This window comes from Hyaena hyaena, unplaced genomic scaffold (assembly GCF_003009895.1).
Source record: "Hyaena hyaena isolate Hyena2069 unplaced genomic scaffold, ASM300989v1 scaffold_785, whole genome shotgun sequence".
Classification (NCBI taxonomy): Eukaryota; Metazoa; Chordata; class Mammalia; order Carnivora; family Hyaenidae; genus Hyaena; species Hyaena hyaena.
In genome coordinates, this window is record NW_024081420.1 from 91,942 (window position 1) to 115,053 (window position 23,112).

Consider the following 23,112-nt stretch of genomic DNA (forward strand, 5'->3'; position numbering starts at 1 on the left):
TGGGAAGGAACAGAGACAGAGGGAGAATTAGAAGGAGAGAGAGAATTCCAAGCAGGTTTCTTGCTGTAGGCACAGGACCCAATGTGGAGCTCAGTCTCGTGAACCATGAGATCATGACCTGAGTTGAAATCAAGAATCAGACGCTTAATTGACTGAATTACCCAGGTGCCCCTAAAAGCTAATAGTTTTTAAAGATTAATTGCAGTGTGAAACCTGAAACAGTATTCATGAATTTTCATACTCTGTTACATTAAATCCCATGGCATATCACTTTGAATGGATCTTTTACCCATGCATGATTTTATAACATGCTCCACTGATCATATGGGAAATAGCATTTCACTCAGTTATGCATGTCTTCCAAGTGTTAACATGTTAACATTATCAAAATTAAATTAACACATTAACACAGTATCAAGAAATCATATTTATAAATATTGCCACCTGTCTTATCAAGGAGGTCTAAGAATTGGGAAGCTGTCAAGCTCACAGGAATGGATACAAGTTTTCTAAAACTCTAATTTCCTCTTGAGAATTCTGATTTTATCATGGGGGTAAAATATTTTCAATTATTTCCCTTTTTTTTGTTGTTTTTTTTTCCTTAAAAAGTTTATTGTCAAGTTGGTTTCTGTGTAACACCCAGTGCTCATCCCAACAAGTACCCTCCTCCATGCCCATCACCCCCCTTCCCCTCTCCCTCACCCCCATCAGCCCTCAGTTTGTTCTCAGCATTCAAGAGTCTCTCATGGTTTGCCTCTCTCCATCTCCCCAACTATTTTTCCCCTTCTTGAAGTGACAGTCTCACTTGTTTACATTTGAGAAAACGTTCTGCCAGAAAGTCTAACAACTAAAGTTTGTTAGCCATTCTTTCAAGTAAAAATGAAAAATATAGCTGATTCACCGGGTAGGTCAAACAGTCACACAGATGCGTTTCTTTAAGATAACCATCACCATTGTGCATCTGTCTTTAACAGAAGGGCTGTACATGAACTTCATGTTTTGTTGTTCATGCCTGTATATGCCTACACATAAGGGCTGAGATTTGATGAAATTTAATGCCCTTCCTCTTCAAGGGCATTTTTAAGTCAGACTGAGGCTTTTTCAAACCTCCTACAAGAGCATGGCTCTCTGCACAGGGACTGGTGCAGTTTGGTGCCTTGATTTGTGCCCAGGTTGCATTGGGTTCAGCCCCCATTGCTTTTGGACCACTGTAGATGTCAGCACAGTGAAAAGGCAGAGAATGCTTTGTATTGTTATGAAAATACTTTTGACCTCACAGACCATCTGACAGGTTTCACTTGACCCCCCCCAGGGACTCTAAGAGCATACTTTGAAACCACTGCTTCATTCAGTGAATGAAATCCAATTATCATTGCCTAAGTGATTTCAGTAAGTAGATTCTAAAGTGGAGAGATGAGGAGAGGATGATGCAAACGACTAGACAATTCATTTGACCTTCATTCTTTTATAAAATGTTCTCCTAGAACTGGCATAAAAAAATGGCCACAGCAGGAAGTGGGCACAGCTTTAGTAATTAGCACCTTAGAGTGACCCAGGTGCACTTATGTTTTAGGTCTTACAGCATTTGGGAAAACAGCAGGAGTGCCTCTCTTCGACTATTGAATACTAAATAGTTCCCTCTGTTAGAAGTCTGTCTAAGCCACATTATGTAAGAGGAAACTAGACACCTTAGATTATTTCTTGAAGTCACGTTTGTTAGAAGTATTCTTGGGGTTTGTATGTCAGCTAAGGATTGAATGACAACTCTTCCTTTTAATAAAATGATTTGTTTTTTATGACATGAACATTAAATAGTATATGTAGCTCTTGATTTATAGTGCTAAGTTAAATTTAAGAAATTAGAGTTTTCCTAAAACTAAGTTCACCAAAACTATATTAAAAACTCTGATTTTAATAGAAATGCAAAAGTGAAGTATTAGCCAGGTTTGTAAAATCTTTTATCTGATTAATAGAGCACACCATTGGGCAAAATCCAATTTTAGTTTTTGTCATTTGTTAACTATTAATACGGTGACTGGACTTATGTAGTCTCTGATGTACATCAATCACTGTTTTCATCCACTTCCGAAGGTGAGTTGTATTTTAAGAAGCGATTTTCCAGTGAAGTGCTCATCTTACCAGTGTTTTTAAAGGCTGTTTCTGTTTACATATGGAAAGTCTTTAGATTAATTGTAATCTATTTAAGTATACCTAAGAATAAAAATCTCATCACTATTTAAACACTAAATTATGCAATTATTTTTTCTTCATTATCTTTCAGAAAACATTCTTAGCCTAAATTCTTGTTTTTTCTATATCTAGCCTTAGCTTTTTATAATAGATGGTCTCCTTTCTGATGCTGAACTAATAGTATTTTGACTCCAGTATAACTAGTTTCCATTCATAATTTATTTTTCCAGTGGTCTTGCTCTTTTGAAAAACCTTCATCTACTTTTTCTTTGTTCTTCTCATCCCTTCCTTATTTTATAAGCATTTCCTACCAAGCAGAAGAATGGTACATATGGTTCTATGACTACCGAGACAATAACATGAGGCCTGTGTGATCATCTTTGTTGGGTGGTAGACTGTAACACCACTACGGATTTTGGCCAAGTGAGAATTATCTTCTTAGAATGAGATTCATGTGTATTACTCGCTCACTAATATTTTCCTGTACTTTGTTCTGGTAGAAATTCTTGATGAAGGAGATAGTGACTCAAACACAGACCAAGATGCTGGAAGTAGTGAAGAGGAAGAGGAAGACGAGGAGGAAGAGGGAGAAGAAGATGAAGAAGGTAAAAGTGTAGCTCATTCAAATAATAATGTAAAATACTCTGAAATTAAATTAATTCTAATGTAATCCTCTAAAATAGTGGTTTCCAATCTGTGGAGGGCTGAGGGCTGCAACTGGCATTGAGTGGCTGAAGGCTAGAGATGCTGTTAAACTTACTACAAGTCACAAGACTGCCCCCCAGGACGGATTACTATCTAGCTGGTAACGTCAGCATTGCTAAGGTTGAAAAACCCTTCTCTAGAAGTATTAAGGAAATCACTTTTTAATATCAGCATAATTTTAATTTCATATTTTGTGCATGTGACTGTAAACTGTGAAAAAGATGCATTCATGTTGAGTGCATGTGTTTTCTGCAACCCTGGCATGAATGTGACAGATGAAAGTGATGAGGTATTTTCTATTCATTTTGGCAAAATATAGTCGGATGGCCAAAAGCTGTGTTTGCACACAGCAGGCGTGATCTTTTTCTTAAGCTTTGATTGCTTTATTTCACAGAAAAGTAAGCTCAGAACTTTACTTTGGTTAAGTCTCAGTTAAAACATCAGAACATACATACACTGGTCATTATTTACTTATTTTACATACTTGAAAAGTATTAGAAGTAGATCTTTCCCTTCTAAGACACAATGCATTTTAGTTCTGTCTTAAAGTGTAATTAGTTTTCTACAACATATTTTATAAAAATAAATTAACTTTTTTCAGTGTCTTTATTATTTAAAATATTTCCTAACTACCTATATACTACATTTACTTCAGAATTTCTTTATTGTATGTGAAAGTACTCTTCAATTAAAAACTTAAATATTTCTAATAAGTTTTCATGAAATATATAAGAGAAGGTATTGATAAATACACATGTTTATATTGGACCCATCCGGTCTGTCATGATAATCCAGTGTTCTCTGAAACTGAATATCTACCCGTAAGTTACAGTTCTTCCAAATTCCCGTGTTTATAACTCAAGAAATAATATTTTAGCAAACAACAGCGTGAATGCTGCCTTTTATAGTATCTAAATGAGCAAGGAACACAGAAACAAAGATATTTCTAGCTTGATTCTGGACTTCTTTGAATTGACACAAGTTATTAAAATACTGTAAGATATGGCAAGAGACTAGAAATAGTTATTTTGAACTCTGCAGAAAAGAGTATTATTATTAAACTCCTAGATTCTAAATATTTATGAAAAATTATTATAGCGATACATGTACATTTCTTCACTTTTATTTTTATAGTTTTGTAATTTAGTTATGTTTAATTTCTTTCAGGACAAAAAGTGACTATTCATGACAAAACAGAAATTAATCTAGTCTCATTTCGTCGTACAATTTATCTTGCTATTCAGTCAAGGTAAGATACTATAGCTCTCTTGATCCTTGCTTTTGATAGCAGATGGAAAAGAAGATGGAATTTTTAGAATCTGGTAACAAAAAACTAGATACCACATCAGGGATTCTCAAACTACCTGCCCAACTTCATAGATCCCTACTGTTGGTTCTTTACTTCAAAGAGAAAATTATCTTTACTTATTTAGAAGGTCTTTTAGTGTTACATAATGAAACAGGGCTCTCTTAACTGTCATTCCTTAGAGTTAAATATCACTAATAACCTGGAAACAACTCTATATTATAGAGCTGGCACAGAATATAATTGTGTAGTAGAAATTTAGTATTTTTTTTATTTGGTTTATAAATTCTGATTCTAAGCAGAGAAGCACTGTTATGATAACTTTTGGATACTGATTTGCTGTGCAGATGGAAATGAATATAAATGGAAATAGGAGTTAGGAGGTTTTGAGGACCCTTTGAAGTAATGTTAAGTAAGAACTACTGTGATGTCATGCGAATATCCATTTCCCTTTGAAGGCTATGAGTTTGGTTTTGAAGAGAAATAAATGAAATATGAAATGCTTAGTACATCTGTTGTTTTCTATGTGAATTAACCTATTGATTTAATGGGCACAGTGTTTACATTTTACACTGGAGGATGAATGTTTTCTCAGTTTTGTTTTCTTACTAGGTTTTGTATATTTCCATTTCATATGATGTAACAGCAAAAATGATTCATACGTAGGAGTCATCCTGTTTTTATTCTGTCTGAAAACTTTTTGGCTTAGATTCATCTTCAGAAAGAGAAATGTTAAAAAGCAAAACATTGGCTAGAAATATTTTTGGTTTATCCTTACCTATTTCTTTGCCTTGCCCATGAAAGAAAAAACTATTAAATACTTTCTCCTACAATCTGAAAATGGAAAATGAGAAATTTTTGTTATAGATAAAAATTCTTAGAATTGGACCTTTCATTTATCCTCTTTTAGAAATTCACCAGTAATCAGTTGTAAACAGTGGATTCACTGCTTTAATATTACAGTTAACATTAATTTTTAAGAGTTACAGTGGAGCTCTTAGAATAATTATTTAAAGGGAACTGTGTTGAGGTGCTGGGTGGCTCAGTCAGTTAAGCATCCGACTTCAGCTGAGGTCATGATCTCACAGTTCATGGGTTTGAGCCCCGCATCAGGCTCTGTGCTGACACCTAGCTCAGAGCCTGGAGTTTGTTTCAGATTCTGTGTCTCCCTCTCTCTCTGACCCTCCCCTGCTCATGCTGTCTCTCTCTCAGAAATAAAATGAAACATTAAAAAATAAATAAATAAAATAAAGGGAACTGTGTTTTTAGTTTACCAAACCTTGATAATCCTTGAATCACATGAAAGATTTGAACAAGAAAGCATTAGACAGGTCACAGTCACGATTACAGAGTGCTAAGAACTCTAATAACAGCAATACTGTTTAATATGTTGGTATTTGTTAAGAGTTCTGAGCCCCAAATGCCTAGTAAAAATAATTTATAACAAAGTTTGCTGTACTTAATTGAAGGCTCATACAAATTTTAGGAAAGAACCACAAAGACTTCAGTAGAAAGGTGTTTAAAGGACATGGTTGGGGGATTCATGTAATGGGATCCTGAAATACAAAGATATCAAATAAATAACACACTAGGACAATAAATGCTATTATCGGTCATTAAAACAGCTGAAGTGATTTACCTTATTTTTTTTCCCCAAAGCAGTACATAGTACTAATGACTTTAATGAGATACATGTAAATATTGGTGGGAATTTAAATTGATACACTCTCCGTGGAAAGCCTTTTGATAACAGGAATCAAGGGCTTAGTTTCCATGGCATTTGACCATTCTTTTTTATTTATTTCTTAAATATCTATTGACAGAGAATTACAGAGAGAACTGTTAAGTGTGGGAAAAAAAGAGACCATCTTGTCCAATATAAATAACAAAATGTACAGTTGATGCCACCATTGAAAATCAGGCTAGTGGGGAATTGTTATTGATTTGGTAAAGTGTCCTGAATTAATGTTCAGTGGGGGGGAAAAACTGTATAGACCGTATAGTACTGTACCAGTAGTATTTTCTTCGCTGTTTCAATAGGTAGGCAGATTCTAGAAGAAATATATAACATATCAACAGTGGTTGTCTAGAGAGGAAATTGGATTATAGACTTTTTGTGTCTACTTTTTCCAGTTTTTGGTAGCCTTACATTTATAGTAAACCAGTCTCTTCGAAATATAATATAAATCAAGAATGGAATATAACTCAGCAAGTCAGATGACTTTGAGGGCATCATATGGTTTTCTTTTGGAAATCTTGTGAACAGACCTTGGAAGGTCTGACAACTGTATTGTTTGTTGATTTTATTTTTTTTATTCCTTTCCTTTTAGACCTGTTGACTGATGCCACCAAGACCCTTATCTTTTTGTTACTATCTTGGCTCCTAAATGACCCTCGCATTTACATAAAATATATAACAACACAGTTGGTTTTGTTATTGAAAAGTAGGCGTTCCTGTTTATTCTTGCTTCAAATGATGTTCCACTCTGATTTTACATTTTTGAAGCTGGAGCATCAGAAGGAGGTGGGACTATCATTTTCCCATCAAAATTTCTTAGATTGGAAACATCAACAAAACCATTGTAAACACAGCTTGGAAACTAGCATCATGTAAAATCTTTTCTTTACCCTTCCCTCAGTATATATTTGTGTTAAACCCGTAATTCATTTGATTTAGTAACCTAAGATAACTGAAACATCAAACAAATTTAGTTCATTTAATATCTACATTTAGTGCAACTGCAAAATAATCTTGGTATATAGGGAGTTACCAAATACTTTTAAAATAAAACAAGAAGGAAAATAGACTATCATACAGTTAGCTTTCTCCCTGGTACTTACTAGATAAAAGGAGAGTTGTAAAATATTTTCCTTAGCTACTTGGCTCATTTTTCAAAAATTGCAAAGGTTTATTCCTGCGTACTAATTTGGTTTTTTAAAAAAGTTAAAACTAGAAAAGAAAATGCTGTGTTTTTCAAAATAGTTTTTGGTAATATTGCTATATTCTTGAAGTTTATCAACTATAGTTTAATAGTTTAATCTTAGTGCTAGATATTTTAATATTACCCATTGCAAAATCTCTCTTTGATGTATTTCTTTTTTCATTATAGTTTTTTTCTCAATTCCATTACATTTTACCATCCTGAGTTATTGCTCTGTTGTGCTTATGAACTCATTAAGTATCAGAAGCTGAGGAATACAAAGGAACTATAAAACTAAACTCATAATCATTCTATTTCAGCAGCTGATTATTTTATACTGATGTCATCAAAAGAATAAAGGTTGATGGAGACCCTGGGTGGCTCAGTCGGTTAAGTGTCCAACTTCCTCTTAGGTCATGATCTCACAGGTTGTGAGTTCAAGCCCCACGTCAGGCTCTGTGCTGAGAGCCTGGAGCCTGGAGCCTGCTTTGCATTCTGTCTCCCTCTCTCTCTGCCCCTCCCCGGCTCATGCTCTGTCTCTCTCTCAAAAATGAATAAACCTTTTTAAAAAATTAAAATTAAAAATAAAAAATAATAAAGGTTGGGGCGCCTGGGTGGCTTAGTCAGTTAAGCGTCCGACTTTCACTTAGGTCATGATCTCGCGGTTCATGGGTTCGAGCCCCGCGTCGGGCTCTGTGCTGACTGCCAGCTCAGAGCCAGGAGCCTGTTTCAGTCTGTGACTCCCTCTCTCTCTGACCCTCCCCTGCTCGCGCTGTCTCTCTCTCTGTCTCTCTCCTAGAAATAAATAAAACATTAAAATAATAATAATAAAGGTTGAACATTCTGCAAAGAGTACAAATATATTAGCATTATTCCTGAATTGAATTCACATTGAATTTGATAATTCTCTTTAGCATATTAGAATTATTTTTAACGTAACTTATATGGCATAAAAGCAAATTTTTTTTCCTTGTAAGTGATATTGGTTATTTACTGTTTTTATAATTAGTTTTGAAATTGTAGAAGCACTGCATTTGAGTATGACTCAAGATAACTTGTAACTGTGGGGATTAAGCACTAGATGTCATGATGGGCTCTGGAGCATTTTTCTCTCTTCCTGACATGGGTCAGAGATAAGTGAAAATATTTAGCAGTGAGATAAAATTTGTCCGTTTTCTATCTATATATTTGCCTATTCTGAACATTTTATATAAATGAAGTCATACTGTCTGTGGTCTTTTATATCTGACTTTTTCCACTTAGGATAATTTAGAGTTCACCCACGTTGTAGTGTGTCTCAGTACTTTATTCTTTGTAAAATTAAGAACTATGTGTTTTGTTTATACACAGTAGAGTACTGTGAAGTTATTGCAAAAAAAGTTATTTAAAACAATTTTTAAAGATCCTTGTTTATAAAAGAGTGCTATCATTTATGCCACAAGTTTTTAACCTATCATGACCATTTTATCTCTACAGCTTAGATTTTGAAGAATGTGCTCACAAATTGCTGAAAATGGAGTTTCCTGAAAGCCAAACAGTAAGTTAATGCTTTTTTTCTTCTATTAGGAAATATGTAGTTTTTAAAAATGTTTAAGATAGTTCATAGGTTTTATGAATTGAAACTATAACTCAGATTGGATATTCTTCTTTTTTAATGTAGATATTTTAAAATTTTAAAGTAACTTAACACGGAGTCCTAGTGTGCTTCATGAGTGCTACTCATTGCAGTGAATTAAATAGGCTGCTTAAATGGGATGTGGAAAAAAGGAAGAAGTATCTCTGAACCATTACACTTCACATGCGTTTCTGAGTGGTTGCCTATAAATCAAATAGACGGCCTAAATACAATAAGAAATTTGTTCCTTAATGAATTGCCTAGCCCATCTACTTAATGTGCTCAAGCATTCTCTTGTGGCAGAGATTATAAACATCACCTTACATGTTGTTACATTATGTTAATTATATATGTTAATTGTGTATAGAAAAATCTGTATCATTTTTTTCATTCATTAGTTCAACAAACTATGTTTACCGTATACCACATGTCAGACACTCTACAAGGTTTCAGGGGTTCAGTGATCCATAAAGTACATATTAGCCCTCTCTTAATATATAGGACTCTTAGTCTTATACTTCACTGTTCAAAGTATCATGGTACCCTAATGCCAGAGCTAGTAAAGACTGGATTGAGTAGATTATCTTGGGTGTTTTTTCTAGTTGCATTCTTGTGTGTGTTGCTCCCTGCCCATCTACATTTTAAATCCTTGGAACCTGAGCCAAGGCTTTTGGGGTCTTGTTTTTCACACCTTTCTTTACATGTGGTAGACCCAGTAGAGATGCCAGAGAGAATATATCAACTCTAGGCTGTTTGGTTTCTAGTTCTAAAAGATCTTGACTATCTGAGCCGTTACCGTTAAGTGTGAGTACTTTGTCTTAACGCATTAAATATGATCTGTTACGGGGATTGGCAGACTGTGGCCCAGGCCCACTGCCCATTTTTGTAAATAAAATTGTAGTGGAATACAGCCAGGACCATTGGTCGGTGGATTGTGGATTGTTGTTTTCACCCTATAGCGGCAGAATTCACTGGTTGCAACAGAGACCATATGGCCTCCAAAGCCTGAAATATTTACTGCCTGGCCTGTGATAGAAAAAGTTTACCAACCTTTGTTCTAGATTATAGATTTCTTCTTGAAATGCCATGGTATGTAATTTTGAGACAAATTATTTAAATTTAACAAGTTTTTTCCCTCTTAAAGCTTATTTATTGATACATTAATAACAGTGTACCTATTTGTACCCTGGGTGTACCTGATGTGTCACCACTGAAAGGAAATAAATTAGAGAATTAACCTTTAAAATTATAATTGAAACTGAAATTACTATATGATCTTGTCACATTATTTGAGGAGTATGATTAAGTCCTTATACGTTTTATTAACACTAATTCAGAGGATAGTTGTTATAGAACTAACCTCAACATATTTTGATAGCATTTGGAAGAGTGTCTCAGTGCATCTGTTTTCATGCAATCAAAAGACTCTCCTAAAATTGCTATAATATTTAATTAAAATATTAAAATATTTAATTATTCTAAGCCACAGGGAATAACACTTATAATTGCATTTAGTCTAGGAAAGAAAGTAATTTGTTTTGCAAGTAGCACTGGCTTTATTAGCATTGCTATCAGTATGTTACTATGTTATATTGTTTAAAACCTGATTAACTCTTATGTTCTTGTAAAATACAATGTTGGTAAAAAGAGTTGAAAATACATTTTAATATCAAATTAACATAATATGGCAGAACCCAGAAAAAACTCATTTTAACTTTTTATTACTATATTAAAATTTTGACAAAGTACATCTTTTCAGAACTTACACATTGATAAGCATTTTATTTAATTGAGGTAACTTGTGATAATTTAGCAATGTAATGACATCTAAAAATATTCTCATATTGTGAATTAAGTCCTTTGAGTAGATTGTTTTATAAGTAGATATCAACTTTTGGAGCAGTGTGGTCCAATAGAGCTTTCTACATTGATGAAAATGTTTATATTCTGCACTGTCTAGTACAGTAGCTACTAGTCACGTATGGATTTTGAGTACTGAAAATGTGGCTAGTGTGACCGAAGAATGAAAATTTTAATTTTATGTAATGTTAAGTAACTTAACTAATCAGCTGCATATAGCTAGGGGCTACCACGCTGGACAGCCCAGTTCTAGAGTATCCGTTCTATGCTGCTTTAGGGCCCTTTTCCTCCCTTTTGCACATAGATATGTGCAGCAAATATATGTAGACCTAAGTTTTGAAAACATTAACAATATTTACTTAGGTTGCATCTTATGCTGTAAATATTACAAAGTGTCATAATTGCTCATTGAAAATAAAAAGATAAAATTAAATAGAAGTAAAACTGAACTGAAAGGGTACATATTATATTTTACAGGCTGGCTTTCCATTTATAGAAAGTTATAGTTACTATATTTGGAAAAAAATAATGTGTAACTTTTTGATAGATGTTTTGTAGAAAAAGATACTCAGTCACTGCTACAGCAGTCCTCAGAGAATGAATATATGCCTATTTTCATTTTGTCTCCATTGATGTGTCCATGTTGTCTGAGTTTCTTCATCAGTGAAATTGATATAATTAATACATATTTCATTTGGATATTTTAAAATTATAAATAACTTGTGATGATGGTATTTCCTAGTCCTGGATTTATGGATTTACTCTTGCATTTATTAGTTCAAGAGAATTTATTTTTTCAAAAAAATTTTTTTAATGTTTATTCATCCTTTGAGAGACAGAGAGAGGGAGAGACAGAGTGCTGGTGGGAGAGGGGCAGAGAAAGAGGGAATTAGAGTCTGAAGCAGGCCCCATCTAAGCTCTGAGCTGTCAGTACAGAGCCCAACACGGGGCCCAAACCCGAGATGAACCACGAGATCATGAACCATGAGATCATGTCCTGAGCCAAAGTTGGACGCTTAACCAACTGAGCCACCCAGACTCCCCTATTTCAACAGACTTTTTATACAAGAATTTTCAAGGCACATAAATAACTGATTACACAATATATTATTCCAGCAGTTATGGAATGATTTGACCTATCTGTATAGATTTATCAATAGATTTATATGCATAACATTTATTTTGAGGCTAGAAAATCCAACTACAGTGGTGTTTTTTTCTTTATTCTTTTAAATACATTTTTTCTTTATTAACCAGAATGTCATTTAAGTTAACGTTGTAGCTCTGCTTATTTATGCCTATGTAAAGACTCATGTTCTACCTTTTTTAAACTAGTTAAATATATTCTTTAGGAATTGTGTTTAAAAATATATACCTAAACTGTTAGGAGGTATATTGATGACCTATATTTTTAAAAATTTTGTGTAGAACCATTTTAGAATACAGTCTATTCAACCTTTTCTTGGTGTTTCTGTTTCATATAGTAGAGTTTCTTGAAGTGGTTAATACTTAATTTGAATTGAGATTTTTATGATCAATCTAATTAGCATAGATGACCTTGGAAACTGTCAGCCATGCTGAAAGCTTTGAAAAACTATAGGCTTGACATAGATTGAATTTTTTATTTTGTCTTAATAACTTAAGCTCACAAAGCTTAGGATGTTTTGTGTATTTAAAACCTTATTTAAAAATTCAGGTTGTCTGTAGCATATTGATAAAATATCATATAGCATGGATTCATTGTGTTTTGAATCATTAACGTAATTTTTTTCCAAATAGAAAGAGCTCTGCAACATGATACTTGATTGTTGTGCCCAACAAAGGACATATGAGAAATTTTTTGGCTTATTAGCTGGGGTGAGTTCCAGCCTCATTTTTCTTGTTGGAATTTAATAGAGTCACTAAGGGAATCCTTAACATGAATACTGTGAATTACTGTGTCTGCTCTGTGGTCTGGTCTAATACAATAGCAAATCTTTGTTAAAAGCTCGTTGCTCTTCCCTTCCTGAGGTTTCCCATCCTCTGTAGTTTCCTCCTTTCCTACTTCATTTTGTGGTGCCTTAACATTGCATAGGACTCTTCCAGAACTTTGAAATTCTATATGCTTTGTAACAATTTCCGAAAGAGGACAATTAAATGTTGCCTTTTCAAAATCTCAAAGCAGTTTTGAAGTCAAGTGCATGTTCAGGCAGCACAAATAGAGCATGAGCTAAAATAAGTTTTTAAATCTAAACTCTACCCACAGAGAAATATATTTGTATACTATGCAAATGTATGTGTCTATGATAAGCTACTTGTATAATTTTGTTTCAGCGTATAAATCCCAAGTAAATAAGGGATGATATACATATATTAACTTCTTTTTTGAGCATTCTGTCATACAGCACAAAAAGATTGATGTGATATATAAAATATTATGTCACAAAATTTTAGATCAATAAATTTAGGAGGATCTGATATCCTCATAATAGTATTGACAGTAAATTTTTAGTGTACTGACGTTCAATTTTTTTTTATTAGCGATTTTGCATGCTAAAGAAAGAATACATGGAATCCTTTGAAAGTATATTCAAAGAACAATATGATACCATCCATCGCTTGGAAACAAACAAATTGAGAAATGTTGCTAAGATGTTTGCTCACCTTTTATACACTGATTCACTTCCATGGAGTGTAAGTAGACGGGTCGATATTTATGCTTCCGTTCTAATCCTGTTATTCTCAAAGAGGTATTAAGTATATAGCCGTACTTTTCCTGTGTAGGAAATGTACTTTAAAATGAAATGTATACCTGTAATGGCAATCTTTGAGGTTATATTCATATAACGTGGGATCGAGAAGCTAAGTAAATAATATATAAGTGTAAGAAATACCACCCTGAGTGATATTAACAGTCCAAACATCACAGTGCTTTTTAAAAATGGTGGCTAATGGTGTTTTCAGGGAAAATGATAGATTTTTTTTTATTCTCTATGTGTGCACACATGCATGCACACTGATACCCACATACATCAGTACTTCGGTGGTCATATATCACGTAGTCATAGGTATTTAGAACAAGATAAGATATTCTTGGTATAAAAATGGATTGGAAATGCATTCATGAAGCTCGCATTTATTAAACAACTGTTGTTCATCCAACAACCATTCATTTAATTACTAGCTATGTGCCCAGTCACTTGAGAGAGATAGTGGCCATACAGAGTGAATTATATACGATGTCTGCTTTCAGACGAAATATATAAGGTAAAGTATGCCCTTAGTGCTAATATAAAATAAAAAGCGATAGGTTATGAGAAAAGTGAAGTTGAAAGACATTATATCCAAGAGGGAAGAAAGAAAAGGGTCATACTGTAGCATACCACAACCTGATACTATGATGGAGTGAGGAAACAAAGTGAGCTCATTCATAAACATTGGATGCGTTGTTGTAATACTGTAAGTGCTAAATATGTCTAGCTGCATTAACAGGCATTTTGTAAGCTGACCTAGGAGCCTAATCATAATAATTTTTTCTTTTTTACTTTTCCCTCTGGGAATGAAAATGAAATCACATTTTTAAACAATCGAAGCGAATGGGTTCCTGGAACACAGAACTCATAAAAACTGGAGTTTACTTTTATTTTTATTTGTCCTAAAACCTCTCTCCATGAGCTTCAGTTTCTAAGCCTCAATCTTAATATTCAGAACAAGCCATCACTCTTTCTGTCTTTACCCTGGTCATATATGTACTACACAAAACTACAGCCTGATGCTCTAAGTGGCATTTTGCCCCAAACCCTTAGACATCTATATTTTGATGACTGAGTTTTAGGAGCTAGTAATCTTTGCTTCAGTATTACATACTCATGGCAGAATATATCTCTGCTATAAAAAGCACATTACTCAAGAAGGAAAGAATTCTATTTCTGTAGCATCTTAGCATTATGAAAATTAGCATGGAGAGGTAGTCTTAAACCTTGCTAAGAAGTAATACTTATTAGGACAAAGTAAGATATTCACAGATAATTCTTCAGAGATACGTAGAGGTATCAATGTTGTTAATTTTGTTTTATCTTTTGAACAAAATAAACTTGTCTTTTTTAATCTTAATTTTCAGGTTCTTGAATGTATAAAGCTGAGTGAAGAAACCACTACGTCATCCAGTAGAATTTTTGTTAAAATATTTTTCCAAGAATTGTGTGAATATATGGGTCTTCCTAAACTTAATGCAAGATTAAAGGATGAGTAAGTTTATCATTATGCACTTTTATTTTTACTGTACTCAGGAATTTTCCTCCAATTTAGGGACATAAGTCCACCCTTAGTCATAAAAACAAGATGTAAGCCCCTAGGACTTTCTTCATCCATTACTACTCTGAAACTATGGCAGAGGACAACCTGTAACTTTTACTGATGGATTTTAGTCCCAGTAGAGACAGCACATAATTAATACTTCTTTGAATTTAGTTAGAACACACAAAATTATTTTGCATGCCCACTGGAAGTTTCCAGTAGTGAGCACTTACAGTTTTATTTTCATTTTTAACCCTAATTTTGAACCTTGGCATATTAATTTTTTTGTTATCAGTAGATAATTGTGAATATATACAGATGATTCAGTCATGTAATTGTTCAAGTTATTACAGTGAATTAGGGTCTTATTCCAGGATTATCATGTAATCCCTATCCCAGCTTTCTTATTTCCTGTTTATTCATATTGCCACCTGCCACTCACACTGGCTTCACACTACTGAAATCGTCCTTTTAGACTTCTTAGTGACTGCCTGCCAAATCAAGTACTTTTTCTCAGTCCTCGTGGCCTGGGACTTCCCAGCCTCACTTAGACAGTTGACCACTTCCTCACTGTGGCTTCTCACTTTCTTGTCATTCTGCCTTAATCTTCCTCATCTCTGCTCCTCAGCTCCTTCTCCTCTTCTCCACAGTTTTCTCTTCTGGGTTCAACATGCCCTCTCTGTGCTATTCTTTCTGTTCCCCTTGGCTTCAAAGACTTACTTATTGGTCTCCAGCTCCTTCACCAGGTTTATCTCCCCCCTCTCCACAGCCTGACCAATATTGCTCTGTTTCCAGAGCTAGAAATCCCCTCCCTTGGTCTGTCCAGCAAAACTCTTCATCATTCTTGTGTGTCACCTTTTTCTGTGAAACAGTTTGTCCTAAGTCTGCTGGTTATTCATTCAATGTGGCACTCAGAAGGACATATCCAAACCACCTTGTATTGTTAATGTATTCTGTTTGTTCCCCTCCACAGAAATTAGTAATTACATGCAGTCTTCATCCATCACTTCTCCCTTTTGTTGACTGTTTTTCCCCACACCCCAGTGCCATGCATAGTGCTGTCCCTGCATGCTTGTGGATACATATATACAACAGAGGAGATTTGTCTTTAGTTTTCATTATATACATTCACATACTGTGTGTGTGTGTGTGCGCGCATTTGTATATGTTGTACAGTATGTGTGTGGTGTATAAAAAGGTTTTTAAATCCTCTGCTGTACAATTATAGAAATTAAGTATAGTAAATTATGACTTGACCCTACTCATTTCATGTAGATAGCATGTAGTCTAACCTAATAAATGATATAAATCACCTATTTGATTGTATTTTTTTAACTTAGTAATACATAGAAAATCTGAGAAATGACTGTATATGAATTTTGCCTTTTAATCTTTAAGCAATGTGTTCTCTTTTGTTCATTTTTTTTCTTCTTTTAGAACCCTGCAGCCATTTTTTGAAGGATTATTACCCCGAGATAATCCAAGAAACACTCGGTTTGCCATTAACTTCTTCACTTCTATAGGACTTGGAGGTTTAACGTAAGGATAATTTTCAGAATTTTATTTTCATCTTATAAAATTATCTCACAGTTGCCTTTGAAGCAGAAACTAACAGAGATTGTATCTTTAATTAGGGATGAATTGCGCGAGCATCTCAAAAATACACCAAAGGTCATTGTGGCACAGAAACCAGATGTTGAGCCAAATAAGTCCTCCCCCTCCTCTTCCTCTTCTGCATCCTCATCTTCAGAGTCTGACTCCTCTGCCTCTGATTCGGACAGCAGTGACAGCAGTTCGGAGTCTTCCAGTGAGGAGAGCGATTCTTCATCCAGCAGTAGTGAGAGCTCTGCCTCAGGTACTGAAACTCATTTATAATTGATTGGGCTCTTTTCTAACAAGTATATTGCTGGTGATGTTTACGGTGAGGGAAGAAAATAAGTTGATTGCTTAATTATTTTAGAGTTCAGTTGTTTCAAAGCCACAATTAATAATATAAATGATCATCTGTCACTGCTGGAGTCTGTAGTGAATTACATCATTTATAATGCTAAGATTGGCTATTGGGATCTTCTTCATAGAAATGAAGATATTTCACTGGTAAATATTTATTTGAGTGATGACTGAAATACCACACATTCATAATGGCTGCAATCCAGCTAACATCTTTCCTGGTGTTTATATTGTAAGGAAGTTTTAGTTTTTTACTTTAATTAGTGAGGGTTTATGTTAGTTACTGACATGTGCCATGCATTGAGTGCATACTTCATAGGTGTACAGCTCCAGAAATTTTCTCAAGGAGAACACATCCATGCGCCAGCTGTCCATAACAAGTTACCAGCTACTCCCACTTCTCCTGTCCACTGCCTCATGGCAGCCACTACTCTCATTTGTGAGTCCATAAATTAGTTGTGCCTGCTTTTAACTTTATCACTATGTTTTATGAACTCCTTTATGTCTGGCTTATCTTTCACAATCACGTTTGTGAGATTGCATTTAGTTATAGTTCATTCATTCTTTTTGCTGTTTAGTTTTCCACTATATGAATATGCTACAGTCAGTTTAGCATCCCTTTTACTCAGTAGCAATTTAGATTTATAAATATTCCTGTGAATACTCTTATTCATATTTGATATGTGCATATATATATGCATTTCAGTTGGGTGTGTGCGTAGAGAGTCACTGCGAATCTCTGGGTTGTAGGTTGTAAGTACATTTAGCTTCAGTAGATACGGCCAGTTTTGCAAGTGGTTATTTCAGTTTACGCCCCCATCAGCCATGTTTGAGAGCTCCAGTTGCTCCCAACCTTGCAACACTTCACTTGGCTATCTTTTTAATTTTAATTATTCTTGTAGATAAGTCATGGTATTGCATTGTGACTTTAATTTGCATTTTCTTGATCGCTAATGAAATTGAGCATTATTTTATATTATTATTGGCCATTTGGGCATTTTCCTTTTGTTAAATGGCTTTTCAAGTCTTTTGTTACTCCCTCTTTGTGTTTGTTTGTTTGTTTGTTTTATTAACTTGTCTTTTCTATAAATTTTTAGGAGCTCTTTAGGTTTTTCTGGACATGTATCTTTTGTTGCATATATATATTGCAAATTGTTTTGTTCCGATCTTGTATGTCCAGCCCTGTGCAGCTGCCAAAGCTCTACTGCTCTCTCTGTCCCTCAGCAGCAGCCCTGAATCAGCAGATATCTGCAGGGAGCAAGCGGCTATAGAATATCAGCTTATGTCTCTATGGTTCTGCCTTCTCTTGAATCTTGGCTCTTATTCGACTTACAAGAAAGCTGAAAATACAGTACAGAAAATTCCCATATAGCCTTTACCCAACTTTGCCTAGTGTTAGCATTTTACATAATCATAGTTCACTGATCAAAGCCAGGTAATTAACATTGAAACAACACATTAAACAAACAACAGATCTTATTTGAATTTCACCAGTTTTCCATTAATGTCCTTTTTCTTGTTCCGGGATCCTACGTGCATTTCTCCTTAGTCCTCTGTAGCCTATGATAGTTCTTCTCAGGCTTTCCTTGTTTCTAAAGGCTTTGATACTTTTGAAGTCCTCTGGTCACTTATGTTTTAGAATGCTCCTCAATATGGAGATCTGTCTGATGTTTTTACATGATTAGAATGAGGTAATGCATTTTTGGACGAATACCGTAGAAATGATTTGTTGTTAGTGCATGTTATCTAGGAGTTCATAATACTGGTATGACATTAACTTTGATCACTGGGTTAAGGTGATATCTGCTGGATTTCTTTCTGGAAACTCCTTTTCTCTATAAATTAATGTCTTGTAGAGAGATAATTTGTTCAGTTTAGCATCCATCTTTGGAATCTTGTCTGCAATACTTACTGGTGTGGTGTTTGCCAAATGTGACTTTCATGTTTGTCTCTTTTCTTCTACATTTAGTAATTGAATTTCTTCTGTAAGAAAGAGTTGTCCCTCAGTCCCCATTTATTTATTAACTGTATATTTTATCAGTGTGGGCTCACTGATATTTATCTTATTCTCTGAGTTAATAAAATCCGGTGCTATAATTTATTTTGTTGTTCAGATCATTTCAGTTTTAGCAGTTAGGAGCTCCTTCAAGTTAACCCCTGTGTTCTTTCAGCATACCCCTGTCCTTTTTTTGAACACTTCCTTTTTTTATAACATCTCAAGTTGTTCATAATCTTTAGTGCCTTTAAACAGAAGATTTTAAATTTTTATCTGGCACTTCTAGTTGTTTTCAGGAGGGCTTCTGGTCTTCCACAGCTTTCTCCATTCTCTCTGGAAGTGGAAGTGCTGTAGTAAAGGATTTTCAAATGTGCTGTTTTCTGAGAAGGTCTCCATTGTTTTCCCCAGGGTTAACTCTGCTTTCTTCCATCATAGTATCTTAGTCTGAGTAAGACATAGTCTAATTGTCCAAAATGCATGTCATTTCTTCTTACTTCTTAATGCATATTTCAGAGAAGTATCACTTTTCCCATTAGTCTTAGTCGGTTGAAAGACTGATCTTTACACTCTGGTTCTCTGGCTTGTTGCACTTGAAAGTGTATTACGTACCGTATGGCAGCCAGAATTGTGGGACTCCTGGTGTTTTAAATTATCAGAGCAAGGTTCCATTTGTCCACAGGAAGTCTTATTCTTGAATTAAAATATATTAACATTGTTCATTTAATATTCACCTCTTTTAATTCTAAAGAATTTGTTATTTCATGGTATCTGTTTTGAGAACAGATGAGAACACAGCATGAATTGCTTCAATAAGGGATCTTGCTGATTCAAAATTAGTTTGCCTCATCATACAATTTCAGTAGAAAGCTTTCAGTTTTATTAGTAAAATATTAAACAGCATAAAAGCAGTATGAACTACCTCCAAATTAGAAACTTGTGAAGCAAACACCCAAGACAGGGCAGATTGCACATTATGGTGGGGCTCGGGTTCTCGTGTCTGAAAGTGGCATGGAGTAGGGTCAGAGATGTTGATTTAGCACACCACCAGATGGTTTCTGCTTGGCTAGCTGCTGCTCAGCTGAACTGCTTGATAGGAACCAGAGAAATAAATCCTTAGTGGCAAACCAATGGACTATGCCAAGGGTAGGCATTTGGCAGAAGAAATACAGGTTGGGGCAGTGAGATTTGGGTAGAGACAGAACGAAGGTAGGCACCTTTCTTCCGTATTTTCTTCTTTCTGTATGCATATGGATTTGACAGAAATTTTGGTCATCTCAGCACCTTTGATTTATGTACCCAAAAGAAATCACACAGATAAAGTGATTAAATTTGTTTTATAGCTTAAAATTACACTGTGATTATTTAACATTTATATTTGTGATTCAATCAGATTAAATTGTTCTAGGCCTCTTCCAAAGAGTTTTCTCAGAAATCAAGCCTTCATAGCTCTCACATAGCCTGTGATTATGTCATAACATTGCTTCTCTTTCTGGTGCAGTTAGTGCTTCTCTGATAGCAGAACTATTGTTTTTTGTAGGAAGAGGTTTTTATTTGAAAAATATATATTCATGCTATTCAGCGGACCAGTCATCCCACTCTCCTTCCTTTAGGGAGGGATATTGCTGGCATGTGTGATCACTGTATTTTGATGATTAATGTACCAGATCTGACAATACTTTATATGACATAACACTCATGGGCTGGAATTTCTGTTATTGAATAAAATTTGTAAGTGGAAATATACTGTGCTACTCACTTTATTAAAAAAAATTTACATTTGCTATAGTTTATTTAAAGTTTCCATTTACTTCTTTGAATCTAAGGATCAAAACAGTACTTTAGTAACTAATGGTGATAGGTTATATATTCTTAAAATTATGCATCTTGTGAAATACTGTCATTAGACTTTCCATTCAACCAATTTAGTTTTGCATCCGGTTTATCTGAATTAATAAACCTGCAAATGGATCAATAAATGTCATTGTTAAATTATGAAATTAAGCACTAAAATAAAAGCTAACTGTTTCATTTTATATGTGCAGCTAAAGATAAAAGAAAGAAAGGACAAGGGAACACCAGAAGTAAAGAAGTAGATAAATTGATCAGGAAACAACACACACATGATAGAAAACATGAAGAAAGAAGACTGGAGCAAAGGCATCAGGAAATAAGGACTGAAAGAGAAAGAAGGTCAGAAAAACATAAAGATAAAAATTCAAGAGAGCCAAACTGGAGAAATCCCATAACAAAATACAGTGCAGACAGAGGTGTCCCTTCTGAACGAAATAGTTATGGTAGAATCATGAATGACAGAGACCAAGAAATGCACACAGATTTGGAAAATAAGCATGGTGATCCCAAAAAGAAGAGAGGAGAGAGAAGAAATTCTTTTTCCGAAAATGAGCACCGGCACCGAAATAAGGACAGTGAACGTTTTATAAGAAAAGATAGGTCAAAGTCAAGAGAAAAGAACAGAAAACATTCGGGTTCTAGAAGTGATGAGGATAGGTGTCAGAATGGTGCTGAGAAGCGATGGGAAAAATCTAGCAGACACTCTGAACCCTCCAGAGAATCCAGGAAACACCAGGACCGGCGAAGAGAAAAGTCTCCAACAAAGCAAAAAAAGTAATGCTACAAAATTACAGAAACTGAATCTGCCTTATATTCAGTTGAAACAAATTATTTTTTACATTAACGAACTTTATAGAGAATTCTTGTATAAAGTACTGGTTTGTATTTGTACATTTAAAAATTTTTCATTTTAAACATGTTTTATAATTGATACATCTCAAGGCCCTCCACATAAAATTATTTGAAAAGCATCACCAGAGAGGGATGTAATTCTTGCTTATATTTTGTTAATAAAATGATCAAATGCTCATTGAATCAGTGATTTTTTCATTGACAAAAATTTTTTTCCTGGTGTTTCCAATGGTTTATAGAACTATTATAATGAATTATTAGTGGCTTATATACATTAATATATATAAAACCAGAGACCAAAATAGGTGAACCATTTCAGTGTAACATTTTTGCTTTGTTATGAGATGCCATGAACCTCTTTTAGGGGTTACCTTTTTTTAAAAACGGGAATTATTTCAGGTTTCATATTATGTCTTAAACAAGATAGGTATGTGTAATTTTAACAATTGTTTTCATGGAGCTAAAGGTATGTTAGTCTTTTAAACAGATATACAGTTATATTATTTATAATTAGGACTTCTTTCGTTAATGACATTTCTTCTCTCTGGATTACTATATTAACACTTGATTGGGATTCTTTGTGATTAGTGCATTTTCTGAGCCTTGAAGTTATATCGTTGTTGGTGAGTTAGCATGTATTTAGTTTTTAATTTAGATTAATAGGTCGTTGGAAAACAATCAGTTATGAGAAATGTGAACAGCCTAACTGTGAAATAATTCTACTTTTAAGTAAGAATTTTAAAGTTTTCCATCATTGTAACTCTCACCAATTAATATGTGGCCATATTATTTATTACTTTTGGAATAAAATACTGCATCTGAAATTTTAGATTTATTGGCATTTATCCCTACTGACCAAATAGACAACTTGTGCTTTTTAAAGTACATAAAAACCATTTTAGCTGATGTCTGGTTTCAAGAATAATGGGACCACCATCTTTAATGTTTGACTTTCAGGCATTCTCGGATTCAAGATGTTTTCTATTTTTGTTCAAAACCTGGACTATAAGTAACAAAGTCCATGTAAATAAATAAATATTATCTTCTCCTCCTATCCTCCTGCCCCTGCAAAATATATATATATATATATAATTCTTTTTCGCACTTTCTCCTGCTGTGGTGGTTAGAAGGTGCTGAGTTATCGTTAGAAGGTACTGTCATAGACCCTCTGCATTTCACAGAACTATGAAGCTCAGCAAATTGGATTTAAGGAACACATAGGCTGTGAGCCCTAAAGGAAATAAATGAGGGTTTATTTTTGTAACTGAACTCTGATCTTTGCGGGTGGTAAAAAGGAAGAAAAAAATGGACTAGAAATTTTAGCTTTATTTTCTTCACTTTAAGTTTATAATTTCTAAATCTAAAAAAATGGAAACCCATTCTTTTTATTGAGTAGTTAGGACCTTAAAGAGTTATTAAAGTAGATAATTTTTTTAAAGTAATGAATACATATTGGGCTCCTATTATGTGTCCAGGCCTGTTCTAGGAACTAGAAATAAAGCCATGAAGAAAACAAAGTCTCAGTTTCAGTTCTCACAGGGCTGAGATTGTAGTTGGTAGGGAGAGGAGCTCATGATACTCCTGGTGGGGT

General features: G+C 34.3%; 1 protein-coding gene across 3 annotated transcripts in view; it reads left to right on the plus strand.

Annotated features, from left to right (window-relative positions):
* Window positions 1-21,704, plus strand: part of CWC22 (CWC22 spliceosome associated protein homolog) — a 63,752-nt gene extending 42,048 nt beyond the window's left edge. For all 3 annotated transcript variants that reach the window (XM_039219072.1, XM_039219074.1, XM_039219073.1), the window contains 9 exons: window positions 2,691-2,795; window positions 4,063-4,144; window positions 8,599-8,659; window positions 12,377-12,454; window positions 13,118-13,270; window positions 14,697-14,824; window positions 16,310-16,411; window positions 16,507-16,727; window positions 20,861-21,704. In XM_039219072.1, the coding sequence (XP_039075003.1) occupies window positions 2,691-2,795; window positions 4,063-4,144; window positions 8,599-8,659; window positions 12,377-12,454; window positions 13,118-13,270; window positions 14,697-14,824; window positions 16,310-16,411; window positions 16,507-16,727; window positions 20,861-21,447 (1,517 nt within the window). In that variant the 3' untranslated portion in view covers window positions 21,448-21,704. The remainder of the gene's footprint in view (window positions 1-2,690; window positions 2,796-4,062; window positions 4,145-8,598; window positions 8,660-12,376; window positions 12,455-13,117; window positions 13,271-14,696; window positions 14,825-16,309; window positions 16,412-16,506; window positions 16,728-20,860) is intronic.
* Window positions 21,705-23,112: the final 1,408 nt, after the last annotated feature.